The 14001-nt window shown below is 42.1% G+C and overlaps 1 protein-coding gene across 1 annotated transcript; it reads right to left on the bottom strand.

Moving 5' to 3' along the window:
* Window positions 1-259: 259 nt before the first annotated feature.
* Window positions 260-11216, bottom strand: PLEKHS1 (pleckstrin homology domain containing S1). Its single transcript, XM_058029635.1, has 13 exons — window positions 11186-11216; window positions 10675-10766; window positions 10477-10583; window positions 8980-9114; window positions 7740-7815; window positions 6966-7073; window positions 6227-6322; window positions 4472-4585; window positions 3398-3513; window positions 1893-2102; window positions 1566-1667; window positions 1051-1186; window positions 260-328 (listed from the first exon to the last, which is right to left on the bottom strand). The coding sequence occupies exons 1-13, from the start codon at window positions 11214-11216 to the stop codon at window positions 260-262; spliced, it is 1392 nt and encodes a 463-aa protein (XP_057885618.1).
* Between the last annotated feature and the right edge of the window lie 2785 nt (window positions 11217-14001).

Genomic DNA, 14001 nt, shown 5'->3' with positions numbered 1-14001 from the left:
GATCTGACCCTCATTTTCTTCCAGGTAACAGAAATACATGGCAACGTGAAATATAAGCCAAATACATGCCATTCATGGCACAAAATAAGTTATTAGGACATAAATCAAAATCCACATTCTCTGTTCTTTGTACTCCAGCAACAAAAGATGTCTGGCAGCTCAGGAAGAGGATTATCTGTACATATATCACCTTTTCCTCCCTGATCTTTCCCCTTGAGTTTTGGCACTTACTTAATCATTGAGGTCTTTTTTTTTTTTTTCAGGAACATGAGCAGCCTTTAGCATGAAAGGTATCTGAATGTGGAATCCTACATACAGTAAGTTTCACCTTAAAAAAAAAAAAAAAAAAAAAGGAATATTTTTATAGCTTGTTATATCTGGTCAATATTCGTGCAATTATCTGACTTGTGTTTGAACTAGCTAAATAAAAATTCTCCATAAAGAGAGATGAGTATTTTTTTTTCCTTGCTGAGACTGGCTTTCCTTTCTTTAGATGGCAACAGCATCTCATGACCTCAACCTTCTCAGCAGAATTCAAATATGAATGTGTTTGGATATGGGTCATGAACCTGATACTGAAATATGAGTTCAGAAACACGTCGTGGATCACAGCTGGGTCAAAGAACATCTTAGAAATGTCCCATGTTCTTCAAAAAACCCAGTCTCACACAAGGACATGTGTAGTGCTTGATAAGCAATGGGTCATAGGAGTCCAGGGCTCTGCCCTCAATACCCAAACCACTATAACCACACATCCCTGGAGGCAACGGTTTATTTCCCAAAACTTGCAATCTATATGCATTAGGCAAAAATATGCCAAGTAACTCCAGTTTATGGTTGCCCAGTAACATCTCTTGGTGTTGCTCAAACTCTCCTTCAAACTCTGCAGCGCTTGTGTTCCCCACAGACACTGATGCTGAGGAGATACTGGGTGCTGGAGTTATCCTTGCCAAACTTAGACCAGAGGAAACTGGTTGGAATCGAAATGCAAAAAAGGGAATTGCTTTCTCATTTGGCTCATACATTTGAGTCAAGATTAGTCAAGCTTACCTCCTTTCTGGTGGACCTGCTGATGAAGAAGAAAGCCTCCTCCACACCCTGGGGCTGCAGATCATTCACAGCCACCACGTGGTCTCCGTGGTTGAACAAGCACCCCAGCCTGAGAGGACCAGCCCACTGTGAGACACTGAGGAGGGCAGAGAGCAAAGGAAACACACAGGATGTCCTGTGTCACTGCACTTTTGGACAGGATTGCATTTATGGGGCTGCCCCCTGGAAATGACACACACGTTCAATGACTTTGCACATTTTTGATCTGGTTCTGGTTGACACCATCACTAATTATTCCACAGCATGCTGGATTCTTCTTTACAACAGCATTTGAAATACAAACTCCAGTACAAAAAGAATCAGAGAGAGCAGAAGGAATCACTGAAGTGCCAGCAAGCCCTGCCTCTGTCCTGTTCCGCCCTGCCAAAACTGCACATGGGTGTCTGCAGCTGAACACTTCTGTGCCTGACACTTATTCCCATCTCACAGGCACAGCCACACGACACCAGACTTACCATATTCGTCCTGCTGCTTCAGTAAGTTTCAGGTAATTGTTAATATCAGCCAGGGGTACGAAAATATCCAATTTCTGCAGCTGCATCTCATCTGTAACTTGACTGTGAGAGAAAAACATCAGAGACCACAGAATCACAGAACAGCTCAAACTGGAAGGGACCCATAAGGATTTCTGAGTCCAACTCCCTGCTCCTTGCAGACCCCCTAAAACTGAATGCTATGACTAAAAGCACGACTAAAGTGCCTCTGAAATGCTGACAGGCTTGGCAAAGTGAAACCCATGAACAGGTCTGTCCCCTCTGCTACCAGCTGGAGAAGACACTTACCTGAGCAGTATGGACAAGTGAACCACTGAGAGGGGTAATGAGCTTTGCCTTCTCTGGAGGGTTGGCTGCAGGCTGGTGCTGCTTTCTGGGAATTTTGTGCCTTTTTCTGCTTCCAGATCTCTTGGACATGCACTGTTGCTCTGGCATTTGGGAAGGGATGGGAGCCCATCACGCCTGCACGTGAGCTGGCATGTCTCGTCCAGCAGCTTACTAAAGAGGAATGATGATAAAAAATAAAGGGGTTTGGCAATTCCAGGCACTCTTGCTGTGTTTGAAGCGGGATCAAGCAGCCCTCAATAAAGCAAAGAATAACAAGTTCTTGTAGAATATCCAGTGGACAAAATAAAACCGAAGTAAAATAAACAGCCCTTCTAAAAATGGACCATAAATCTCAAAATAAACATTTTCAGTATGCAAAAACTATTTATTAAGCCTGGAAACATTTCAGCTAACAGCATGCCTTGACAAAGAAACTGAGTACAGATTGTTGGCCTTGGCTGTGCTGGGTTCTGCAGGGATGTAAAGCTGTCCCTTGAGAGATGTGATAACTGAGAACTACTTGAAATCATTTTAGTTTTATTTGATAAGCCTTATATTGCCTGGAGCTGACTCCCCACTGTGGCCCAAACAAGACTGGGGTTAGTAGCAAAAGCTGCTCTTGGTAAATTTTAACTCAGATGGCCTAACCTTGTGAAGTTTTTATAGTTATTCCCTCTGGGGGGGTCCGAAAGACAGAGACAAGCTTGAATTAATCTATTGGGATTGTCTGGTTAGTGGGTCTGCATTTCCAGTTGCCTCCCTCCACGTGGCCCAAGATCTGACTGTCTGTAGGTGTCAGGCCACAGCTAACACAGCTACTGACCCTCTGGCTCAGGAGGAACTTCACCCTGCAGGCACAATTCTCTTCAGTATTCAGTGTTGTATTGTGAAGGTTGTAAAGTTTCCTTGTGGCCTTAGAGCTGTGACACAAAGTTCAGGTCATTCTTTGTGACACTGTACCTTCAAAACACACAGCAACAGAGCTGCTCTTTGGATGGCAAAATGAAAGGGAGGATGTGTCCCAACTCACACAACTTCTTCATGGAAAAGCTGGGAGCTAATGCCCCATCTCTACCTTTCTCTTTTAACCTCTAGATATGCTGCCTGCTTTGGAGAGCACTGGTCTGAAAGGTTGTTGGAGTTTGGCTGCAGTGACTCAGTGAAGTGGTGAGCGGCTGTCATGAAAACCCAGAAAAAGTGTGAGTCAACCAAAGGTGCTGCATTGTACAGTTAGAGCCTTGAAAATGCAGGAGACTGCAGGGTGAGCTTAAATTTCATGTTAATGAGTTTGAATTTGACTCCAGTGTTTCCATGAATGCTGAACTTTGTGTAACAAGATCTAGAGGCTGCATCTTGTTTGAATGAGTCCTTGTTGGGTCTTAGTTCACAAACATCAGAGATGTCAGCTCTATCTCTATTGCTGTGCCACATTCAATTTCCAAAACCTTGATGAAGTTGTTACTTACATTGATTTCATTGACATATAAATGTTCTCCTTTACTGGGCTGTTCTGCTCTGGCTTCTCTTGCACAGGGGCATCAGGCTCAACTGTAGGGTCAGGCCTTGATACTTCAGTAGTGCACTGTCAGAAACACACAGCAATAGAGGACATTAATGTCACTGCCCTGCCTACAGAAGAAACCCCCGTTGATTTCTTTATTTTGTTCTCTGCTCCTGCTGTTTAAACATATTGGCTAATTTAGCCTGGATTTCCTCAAATCAGTCAATTCCCAGAAACTGGGAGCTAGAAAGGTGCTTGAAACTTAAAAGTTAATGCTGGAATTATTGGCAGTGCTATATTCTGAAGTACTACCACAAAAAAAAAAAAATAATTGTTGCTTTTTAATTTAAGCAGGCTGAAAAAGGAGACTTGTACTTGGGTATGCTTGACTTAAAGCACTTAGATTATGTCACCACATCACCATTTTTAATGTCCTTCAGTCTGATGTACAGCCTGTGACTTCTGCAGAAAACTGACCACTTCTCCTGACCACTTATCTTCTCCTCAAATTAGCTTCCCAAATTGGGTGTCAAAATTTGTATAAAATCAACAGCATGATTTCTCCTGCTGCCTTGTTTCACAGTGAAATGCAGATACCAAAATGTACTGCAGTGTTTTAAAAGTACTGCTTTTATGCAGCATACTGGTTTTTCAACAGAATTACATTTCAAAATACATAAAACTAATGTACTGTTACATTCTCTAAATGAAGTTTCCAATTTCAGGAAAAAACCCCAACCCTACCCCATTATACAACAGGCAAAAGCCATTAACAATGAACAGTTAATTTGGGGAATTTCAACAAAATCAGCAATGTTTTTGTCCAAATCCCACTTTCCACCAGGAAGATCCTTTGAATGAATCTAGCGTATTTTGTTTTCTTGTAGAAATGAAAGCTCTATTACCTAGCGCTTTATCTATGTATTCCTTTTGCAAGGTACAAGTGGTTCCTCCTACCAGCTCCTCTTTGGCTCATTAAATGTCTCCTGTGTCCTTGGAGATGTTAACAGGGCAGCAGAACCCACAGCTGATAAACTACCTTAGCTAAAACACTGCTGGGAGTTTGGTAATAATCTTCTTCGTCCTTTTGCATGTTTTCCTCTGGATCTGACAACAGCAGGTTTTCCTCACTTCCTCCCAGAATTTTATCCTGCTGAAAGAATGGGTTTGTATTTAACAGGCTCAGTTGTACAGATTAACATGCATTTTCCCTTTTTGTGGAGAAGTAACAGAATCAGCAAATATTCACAGAAAACATGGTAAGATACTTCCTGTTTGCATGAGTGACAATTACTTAACAAAGAGTTTTCAAGATCTGGGCCTGGAGGAGGGAACCACCAATAAGAACACATCAGATGCTTGAAATGGGGACTCACACTGCTAAAAGGAAATAAATACAAGGGATTAGTTAGGAAGCCAGTTGTCTGCATGTCACTGAGCAGAGAATAGGTCCAGAGATGTTAGCAGATGTTAAACTTATGAGGCAAGAGAAATATTTTTATCCAATGGACAAATATTGTTGTTTCTTGTTCTCTATACAGCAAGTGTATTTATTTTTCACACATGCCAAACCAGAAACATGAGCTTTGTGCTATTCCCTCTGCTTCAGGCTAAGAAGCTAAAATCCAAATTCCTTATCTTCCAACCCTCACGGTCAGCCTGTCCCAGCTTGAACAGCTGCATATAATACCTGCTCTCAGAGGCATTGTAGGAATGAGAAGAATTAATGAATAAGACAGAAAAGGTATGCACAAGGAAGAGACACAAAGAAATTCTTGACATATACCCTGAGCAGGACTGGTTAAAATCAGACCCAGGGTTAACTCAGTGCATTTCAGAGCTCAGACTCACAAGTAAATTACTGCAACTTTATAAAGTGCTGTGCATCAGCTGGGCTATGCTGACTGCCCATGGCATTGCAATGTAGTTTCAACTATTCACTTCTTTCCACTAAATTTAGCTGCATTATCTCACGCTTGCTGTCAGCCTATATACAAGGATGGTGATTGCAGCGTGTGATTTACCACCCTGCTAGCTGTGATAGCAGAACAGACTCTTTGCCCTGCATCCCAGCCACTCCAGGCCAGAGTTCAATGCATAAGCTGTCACTAAAGATGGGTTTGAGCTGCTGAGGGTGTGGAAGAGCCTTGGTTGTGCCTTCTGTCCTCTTGGCTCTGCTGCAAATCCACAGCAGAGAAAAACTGCTGCAGGCACTGGCTCAGGGAACACAGGTCAGAACACTTAGCCACTAATACAAGATAACATTCGTCTTTTTATCTTTCCAAATCGCTCCTGTTAGATATGGAAGTGAAATCACTTGAGGACATATTAATGCTGACAGAAGGTCAGTTCTAAGACGTGCCTCAATTTAACAAGCTCTTGTTCTGTAATTTAGTTACATTGACTCGATTGCTACTGGCAAAGGCTGAAGAAATAAACCATTTAGGAGCAACTGTGGCACAGCTGAGAAATGTGCAGGGAGGGACAAATCCTCAACCAGTGCAAACGCAGAGCTTTCTTCATCAAGTTTGTGAGAGCTGCCACAATTTGCAGTTGCTGCACAGAAACTCTGGGGCTCTGACTCCAAAACACCTGAACACAGGTATTTCAAGCAAGTTTTAGAAGATCATTTTCAGTGGTAAACAAGAAAACAGACTAAATACTTAGTAAGTTTTAATAGTGGAAATCAACTCGATGTGCTGGGAAAATAGGTGGATAATCTGTAGTCACAGAAGCAAATTATTCACTTGTGCAGATGGAACAAGGTAAGAGCTGTTTGATTTGCTCTGCTCACCAGGCTTGGACAAACTCCTCTTGGTGAGTCACACTGAGCCTGATGGGGGCCAGGATCTGAATAAGGCCTGTTCTTGTCTTCTGAGGAGCCATTCTCCTGGATGAAAAGGAAACAAGTTCACTCCTCATAAAGACACATTGGAGGTGCCTGACCCACGTTCAGCTTCCTCACAGAGCTTTGTGACTACAGAAACTCAGCAATTCCTTGGCTGCTCTTCCACCCCGACACTGGACTGCAATTGCTGTGGGACAGCAGCAACGCTTTCTATCCCTTCTATTTTAATATTGAGGGGAAAGTCAGTAAGGCAGAGAGGAATTGGATCTGAACTCTCCTCTAAGCTCTACAGCCTAAAAAGAGAGAAAGAAATAAAAGCACAATCACAAATCAGGAGGAATGTGGCTAGCAGCTGCCAAAACAATCATCACATGCCTCTGCCAAGGCATGTCAAAGCAAATCTTCAGGAGTTTACTTAATGTTCACTAAAATTTGCCAGTCAGTTGAGACAACCAGTGAGGACTATCTCTCATTGCCCCCATTTACATGCAGACTTGCCTCTTAAAGTATTTCCTTTGTGGTGTTACACCAGGTCCTGCTCAGGAACCCCACCAGAAGAGACCACCCAGGCACCCACTGCAGAAACTCTGAACAACTTTTGGTGGAGAAAAACCAACTTTGCAAAAGAAATGTCACAGTCATGCCTAGGCACAGAGTCATGATGAAGGACAGTTAATTCATTTACCTTCTGGCAGCTTTGCCTGTCTGGAAAGCTGGCCATGTCTACAGAACTCAAGAATAGTGGCAAAGAGGAAGTCCGACTTCTGACTTCTGGATTTGGAAGATCTTGGTTCTAGAAATAAAGGAAGTATAAGAAAACAGGCACCTGCTGGGTGTGGGCTAAAATGTACTGACACATCTCACTAGAGAATATTTTATTTCTAATGGCTCAGAGGCATTGTCTGCATGGCATTTTTCAGGCAGACATTAAGTGTGCCCTGCTTGCATTCTGAGCTGTGTGGAAGCTGCAGGGATGTGAGCACTTAGTGCTGAGTCTAAACTGGTGGGCCTGGCTGGTTAACAAAGTGCAGAAACTTGGGCCTGAGCTTGAACTACCAGGGCTTCCAGCTGATTCATGACATTGACAGACTGATGTAAAACAACATGTAAATATATCTGAAATCCACACCCTAAGTATAACACACAAGTTTTCACTCATGCATCACAGGTGTGGTTCATTGCAGCATAATATCAACCTTCCCCTCGTTTCCATATAGCCAACTCTTCAAGGAGATTTCTTCAATGTAAAATCAATCCCTGTGCAGACAGACTGTGCAATGCCTGCTTGATGCATAAAGCCAGGGCACAGGATTTATATGAAAATGAATTTCTGAATAACCAAGGTCAGAGGCAACTTGCAAGGCAACGATCAGGAAAATTCCTTTGCACAGTTTTTTAATGAAAAAGAGAAATACTTTTTTTTTTTTTTTTCCTACAATAGAGTACAGTAACATGTCACCTGAGGGCAGCATCCACTTCTTGTGTCCTCCCTGCAGACTGAAGATATCAGAGTGACCCAGTCATCTATTTCCTGCCTGAAGTGGGAACAAGAGGAGTGAAAACTTACTGACAGGTAACACACAAGGCCAATTCTTTTGCCTACTTACTTCTTCCTATGGGGCCCAAACCAAAAATTCCTGAGATCAAGGGGAAAAACCCTGTACCTGCCTCTCAGGAAGGAGTGCTTGTGTGGTCATAGCCAGATGGCAAAGTCCGACTCAGAGAGCTAACAAGGCTTGGGAATGAATGCATTTGGGCCACCAGGATGAGAAACCTGCCATGGAAGGGCTGTTGAAGCTGTTTTTCATGCTTGCAGTGGATTTAGCTGGATTAATTCTGGAATGCTTCCCAGGAGCGTGGGCTGCGAGAGCCGCGCCCCAGGGGGAAGCTTTGGATGCCATGCTCAAGCAGCACCCAGGTATGTGTTTTTCTTCTTATCAGAATTTCACACATCAGCTGATCTTCTGCAAAAAAAAAAAAGCAAAAATTCCCCCTGATGTGCTCGTGACTGGGAAACTGAAGAGGAGATGCTGGGAACCAGCAGTACAGGAGCAGGGTGACCAACATCCTCCTCCCTCACCTGAGCTTTGGCTGGTCACCTCCACAGAAACAGCTCCTGCCCCTCTTCAGGACTCAATTCCAGCCTGAAAAAGCACAAACTGCACCCCCCTGCTGCAGCAAAAGCCCCAGACAGCACTTTGGGGATCTGTTTCCTTCAGGAGAAGTTTTGCCTTCAGTCTGCTTCCCTTGATTAATAACCTAGATTTCAGGCAATATTGTGGTTTATCCATGAGGAGCAGAACCCTTCTCTACCTCCCAGGAGCTTCTGGGTGAGGAGGCAAACAAGGCTCTCTGCTCTTTCCTGTGCCCTGAGCAGCACAGTTTGAAATGGCACTGCCACTGCCATCCCCCTGCCATCCCTGTGCTCCCTCTGCTTTCACATGCTGGCTGCAGGGAAGGGGAGCTCACCTGCCTGGACCAGCAAAAATTAACCCAGCCATGAGTAAATGGAGGCTATGCCACAGAAAAAAGCTGTTTTCCATTGGACCAGGCAGCTGAATCCCCTCATCCCAGAGCTGGGCCATCAGTAGCTGGGACATAGAAGGGAAGGGAGAGGCTGTGATGGAGCAGGACCTTTCCTTGGGGCACAGCTTAGTGCTGCAGTGGTTTAACAGCATTGTCCCACTGCTTTTGCCCACCTGCTGTCCCCAACGAGGTAGTAACATCTGTTTCCAGTGCTGATGGACATCACCTGCTCAGGAAGGCATTTAAACATCTTCCTCACCGTTTCCATAATTTCAGCATTACTTATGCCAACTTGAATACTTATGATTCTGTGAAGATAACCATAGGAAACATCCTATATAACTCTACACAGTCACATACAAAGGGACACACACATATATGTGTGCATGTCCAGCTTTTACTCTGAGCACAGCATAATGTGATGAGATCTGCAAGGGGAAAGTTAAACATTTTTCCACAGAAAAAACTGCTCAAGAAAATAAATGCACACATTCAAAAGAGGTGGTCTTTCAACAAAGAAAGTCTCCAGGCAAAATATATAAAATTAACTTTTCCCAAGTCCCCAGACTATGGATCTTCATTTCTGGAAAAAGGGGGTTTTGATTTAATTCAGAATCTTGAAAAGAAACAATAGTAAGAAAAAATTATTGTGGAAGTTTTTTAACCACTATAAAACAATGATTTGAAACTAATTGTATATTAATAGAGTTTTAATGGAGGGGAAGAGGAACAGAAATACTCTTAATGGATACTTGAAGCACTACTTCCATTAACCTCCAATAAGCCAAATTAATAAAAGTAATAACAACAATAATTATGGTAATAATGTAACCACAGACCACTGAGCAAGCTGCAGTACTTTTGAAATCTTCACAATGTAAATCCTTTTAATGGAAGAAGCACAACAGCAATGAGGTGAGTGACCTCTTTGCCTAACAATTCCAGGATCCTGGAGTATTAACCTCTAGATCTGACAGGAAATATTTACATTTCCCATTAAATTTTCTGTTTCCCTTGCGCACATTTCATACCACCCCTGGCATGGTATAGGGTGCCAGTCCAAAGGCAGTGACACTCAGTCCTGCTGCAGTAGGCATGTGCTCACAGGATGGAAAAAAACAACCTAAATGGGCCAAGCAGGGCGATTTCTTGGCAGAATAAGAGGCAGTGAGCAACCATGATCAGCCCAAAGGGTTATGAGAAAGCCAGGAGACCTTTGCACAAAGCTGCAAAGCACCTTGTGGAGCTGCAAGCTGGGAAAGGGTGTGTGCCACAGCTGAGAGTGGCACAGCCTGTCCTGACTGACCTGTGGGTGAAAGCATGGCACTGTCTGACAGGAGGTGAAATGTGTTTTACTGCAGGGACACAGCCTGGGATGCAGGAACACAGCCCGTGGGATCGTGGAGCCAGGCCAGGTTTCTCACTGGCAGGTACATCACAATCACTCACACAAAAGCAAATCACAACAAAGCAATTCGGGATTTTCACTTCTACATTTATCATAACTGCACCCAAAGCCTACAAATCCCAAGGGACTCTTTTGTGGAGTTCATTGGGTTTGAACCAAGAACCCAATCTTGACTTGTTCAAGGGCTTGCACAATCAGTGGCCATTGCAGAGTGCTGATACATGACTCAAAATAAAAAAGGTGATGCATTTTAGCTACATACTGATCAACAGCTATGGAGCCTTTCACGTGTTGGCCTTTCAGATACTTCAGGATGTAATTCCCTGTGCTGGACTTGGACAGGACAAACAGACGCCTTTTCCAGGAATTCTGCCAAAGAGAAAGCAATTTGTGTCTCATTAAAATTCAGGACAGCAGATATGAGGGACTGCTGGAATATGACTAATCTGTGCTGGTATACCTGTGAGCTGAAAAGTTGCAGAGGTGGTGATTTGATGAGGAATCCGTGCTTGCAGACTCCACCTTCAGGGCAAAATGTATTTTGAATTCTCACTAATCAAAGAGAAATGAACAGCACCATTACTGAACTTGCTGCCAATTAATCTCTTTAAAAAGACCTGTTTGAACTGGAAATTGTTGCTTAGCACTGGGTTTCTCTGCTTAAATGGCCATAAAACAAACATAAATCAAGGCTATAAAATATAGAGCCAGGCCCTGCTTCCCTGGTGTTAATGCTGACAACTGGCCCAAACTGCAAAGTAATGGTAGTGAAAACGTAGGGGTTTAGAAGATATCATAAGCTGCTGCATTATTTAATTGATCTTATTTAACTTTTGGGGTCTGGTCTTATTTAGCTTAATAATTAGTGATCTGAAATGCACCCCAAAAGAAATTAATAGATGGCATTCAGGTAAGGATAGATCATCTCACAGCTTCACCAATGACAAATTTTAGTATAAGAAATTTTGTACCTGCAGAATTTCTTTTATTTGTAGAAGCCATCCTGATTGTTTCTTTCACTCAGACAACAAAAAGCGCAAAAATGTTGAAGCTAATTCCTTTCAGTTTGCTTGCTGCAGAACAGCATTTCACTGCACACACAATTACTGTTGAGAAAAAAAAATCTTACAATGGTTAATTTTCATACTGATGACCAAAATACATAAAACAGCCATAATAACTATTAATTTAAATATATTCAGAAATAGTTTTATATCATATTAAATTATACACTGTGTGCTGTATTTGTTATTTTATAATACAATCACAAAATTACAAATAACAAATATTATCTACTTTTATAAGCCAAAAAGACAATTTGCTTAGAAGCGACGAGAACTGCCAAGAGAACTTCATTTGTCCCTTTCTTTTGCACTAGTCACAACACCTGTAACCTCGGAATACTGCACTCATGTATGATTCTGACACTGCTTTGCCAGTATGATCAGTCCTGTACAAATTGGGTATAACTTGGCCTAAAGAGTTTAATATATATGTAGAAAATACAGTTTTAATCCTAGGGCAATTTTAATGATTTGAAAATTTGTTTTATTCATACAATGCCTTTTCAAAAGTTCCCTTTGCCTTACCTCAAGACTCTCATTCCCTGCAAAATCAGGTCTTGGCTGCAAGTCGTTGTACCTACAAGGAGGTTACACAGACCCTCTTGTGCCACCTGAAGCCACAGAGCCTCTCCTGGGAAATTCTGAAGGATTACAAGTGCTGTTCTCTGGCTCTTTACTGAGAACCCTGGCTGCAGTGAGAGATTTAAGGGCTTTCCTCTGTCTCCCTTTCTTCAGTGATTTGCTCCATGGTGCCAAAAGTAAACATGGTCCAGTCAGGAGTAGAGTGGGTTACACATGGAATTTTACCCCTGAGACACACCTAAAGCTATAGACTTTCGTTCCTCCTGTTCCAGGCTGTAAATGGGAATGACCCACTGCAAACTTAGGTCCATCACAGGTTTCTGCACATTTCTGTCTGTATTTTTTTGAGTTTTTTTCAGGGAAACCTTTGCAATTTTTTCTTTTTGGGAAGAAAGATTTGTTGTATAAATGCCATGATAAATTGTTATGAAATTTGCTTCTAGAGTTTTCATCTGTTGCCTACCAGAAAAATAAAAGGACAAAAAAGCAATTTCCAAAACTAAAACTGACTGTACACAAAGTCAATACACAGGCACACACCTGGGGTTGCAATGAAAGGCAATGTATTGTTGTGTTCAGTGTGACTGACAGTCACCTCAACTGGCAAACGATGCAATTACTACAAAACAATGTTCCAAGAGTCTCTGGCAGGATAAAAGTCTCTTCTGGATGTCAGTAAAAGTCAAGATTTGCATGTAGGAAGACAAAGACCCGTGAGATTAGTTGTGCTATCTCACTCTGCCTTTTGGGAAAAACTTTTTAATTGTTACATCTAATTGTCTTTTCAACTGAAAGCAACATTGTAAACAGGTTATGCCTAATTCAAAACAGAAAATGCCAATTCCATGATTATACCCCCTCAGATTTTTGTATGCCAGTCATTAAGGGATTTGATTGCTTCAAACCTTTGGAAATGCAATGAGACATTTCAGTCAAAATGCAAATAAAATGCCTCAAATCATTATGATGAAAGCTGTTATAAAACTTCAAAAATTTCCAAGACAAGGAAAACAAACTGTGTTAATACTTACAAGCAAAATGTCTTCATGGTGAAGAAGGTTATTAGAGAAACACACTTTCAGGTAAATCCAGATTCCCTGCACTGCCTCCTGCAGCAAAACATGACGAGTCCTCACCCTGCATTGTGACTGCCCTCTTATAGTCCTTGTATAAATACAAACACCTGAAATATGACCCACAAGGAAATTCCTGTTTCTGCATGGGAAGGAACGAAAGACTGCTCTGGAAAGGGGAAATCCAGAAGATTAATATTCACTTAGAAGCAATGAAAAAAATGCACATTTGAGGCAGTGATAAATGTCTCCCACACAGAAAAACAACCTAGACACAGCCTGGTTTTGTTGGTTCAGCTTTCTGAACAGTCCCCTCATTTCCTGAGCTGTTTCTAAATCATAATATCCACCCATGGCTGGAATATACAGTGGCAGTAAGAACCCTAAAAGATCATAGAAGTATCATAAATTGAAACCAATTTCAGATTTAAACAGCATTTAGTTAAACATACAATGGTGGAGCAGGATTTCTTGTGCTGCCTCTGTCATGACAATGTAATTTCAGTGTTAGTCTCGGCTGAAAGTGAATTTTTGGGATTCTCTCCAGAAACATCCAGTGTATCAATAATGAAAGTGGATTTACACACTAAACCATCTGGCTAATCCCGCAGATGGCAAGGGAATTGCTTTCCAATAGAAAACAGTCATAAATTTGACCAGGGAAAAAAGCTAAAACACCCTGCAGCTTTTTAAATCACTGTTCAGCAAGCTGGCTCTGCTGGAGTGAAGGGGTCAGGGGCTCCTCACTCTGAGTGGGCTCATGGGCTGCACAGCTCCCAGCTCTGTCAGCATCACCACTCAGGGCTGATGGCTGGTGGTACACAATTTTCTTTTTAAATATAATATTAATTTTATCTGGACATGATCTAAAGCAATCTTATCTAGCAGAGATCCTGGTCCTGACACAAGGGGATGCGTGTCTGTCTTTCACTTCTCTAAGTTAATCTTTCCATGCTCCTTTCCTCTCAGGCACTGTATTCAGGTATTTTATGTTGATCTTTCTATATCTCATATATTGGAACTGGCCTGAAGTTCTGGAGACAGGGGAATATTGTTCACAGAAATTTA

This window comes from Melospiza georgiana, chromosome 8 (assembly GCF_028018845.1).
Source record: "Melospiza georgiana isolate bMelGeo1 chromosome 8, bMelGeo1.pri, whole genome shotgun sequence".
NCBI lineage: Eukaryota > Metazoa > Chordata > Aves > Passeriformes > Passerellidae > Melospiza > Melospiza georgiana.
Note: the sequence above shows the minus strand (reverse complement) of the source record. Positions and strands in the feature narration are given on the sequence as shown.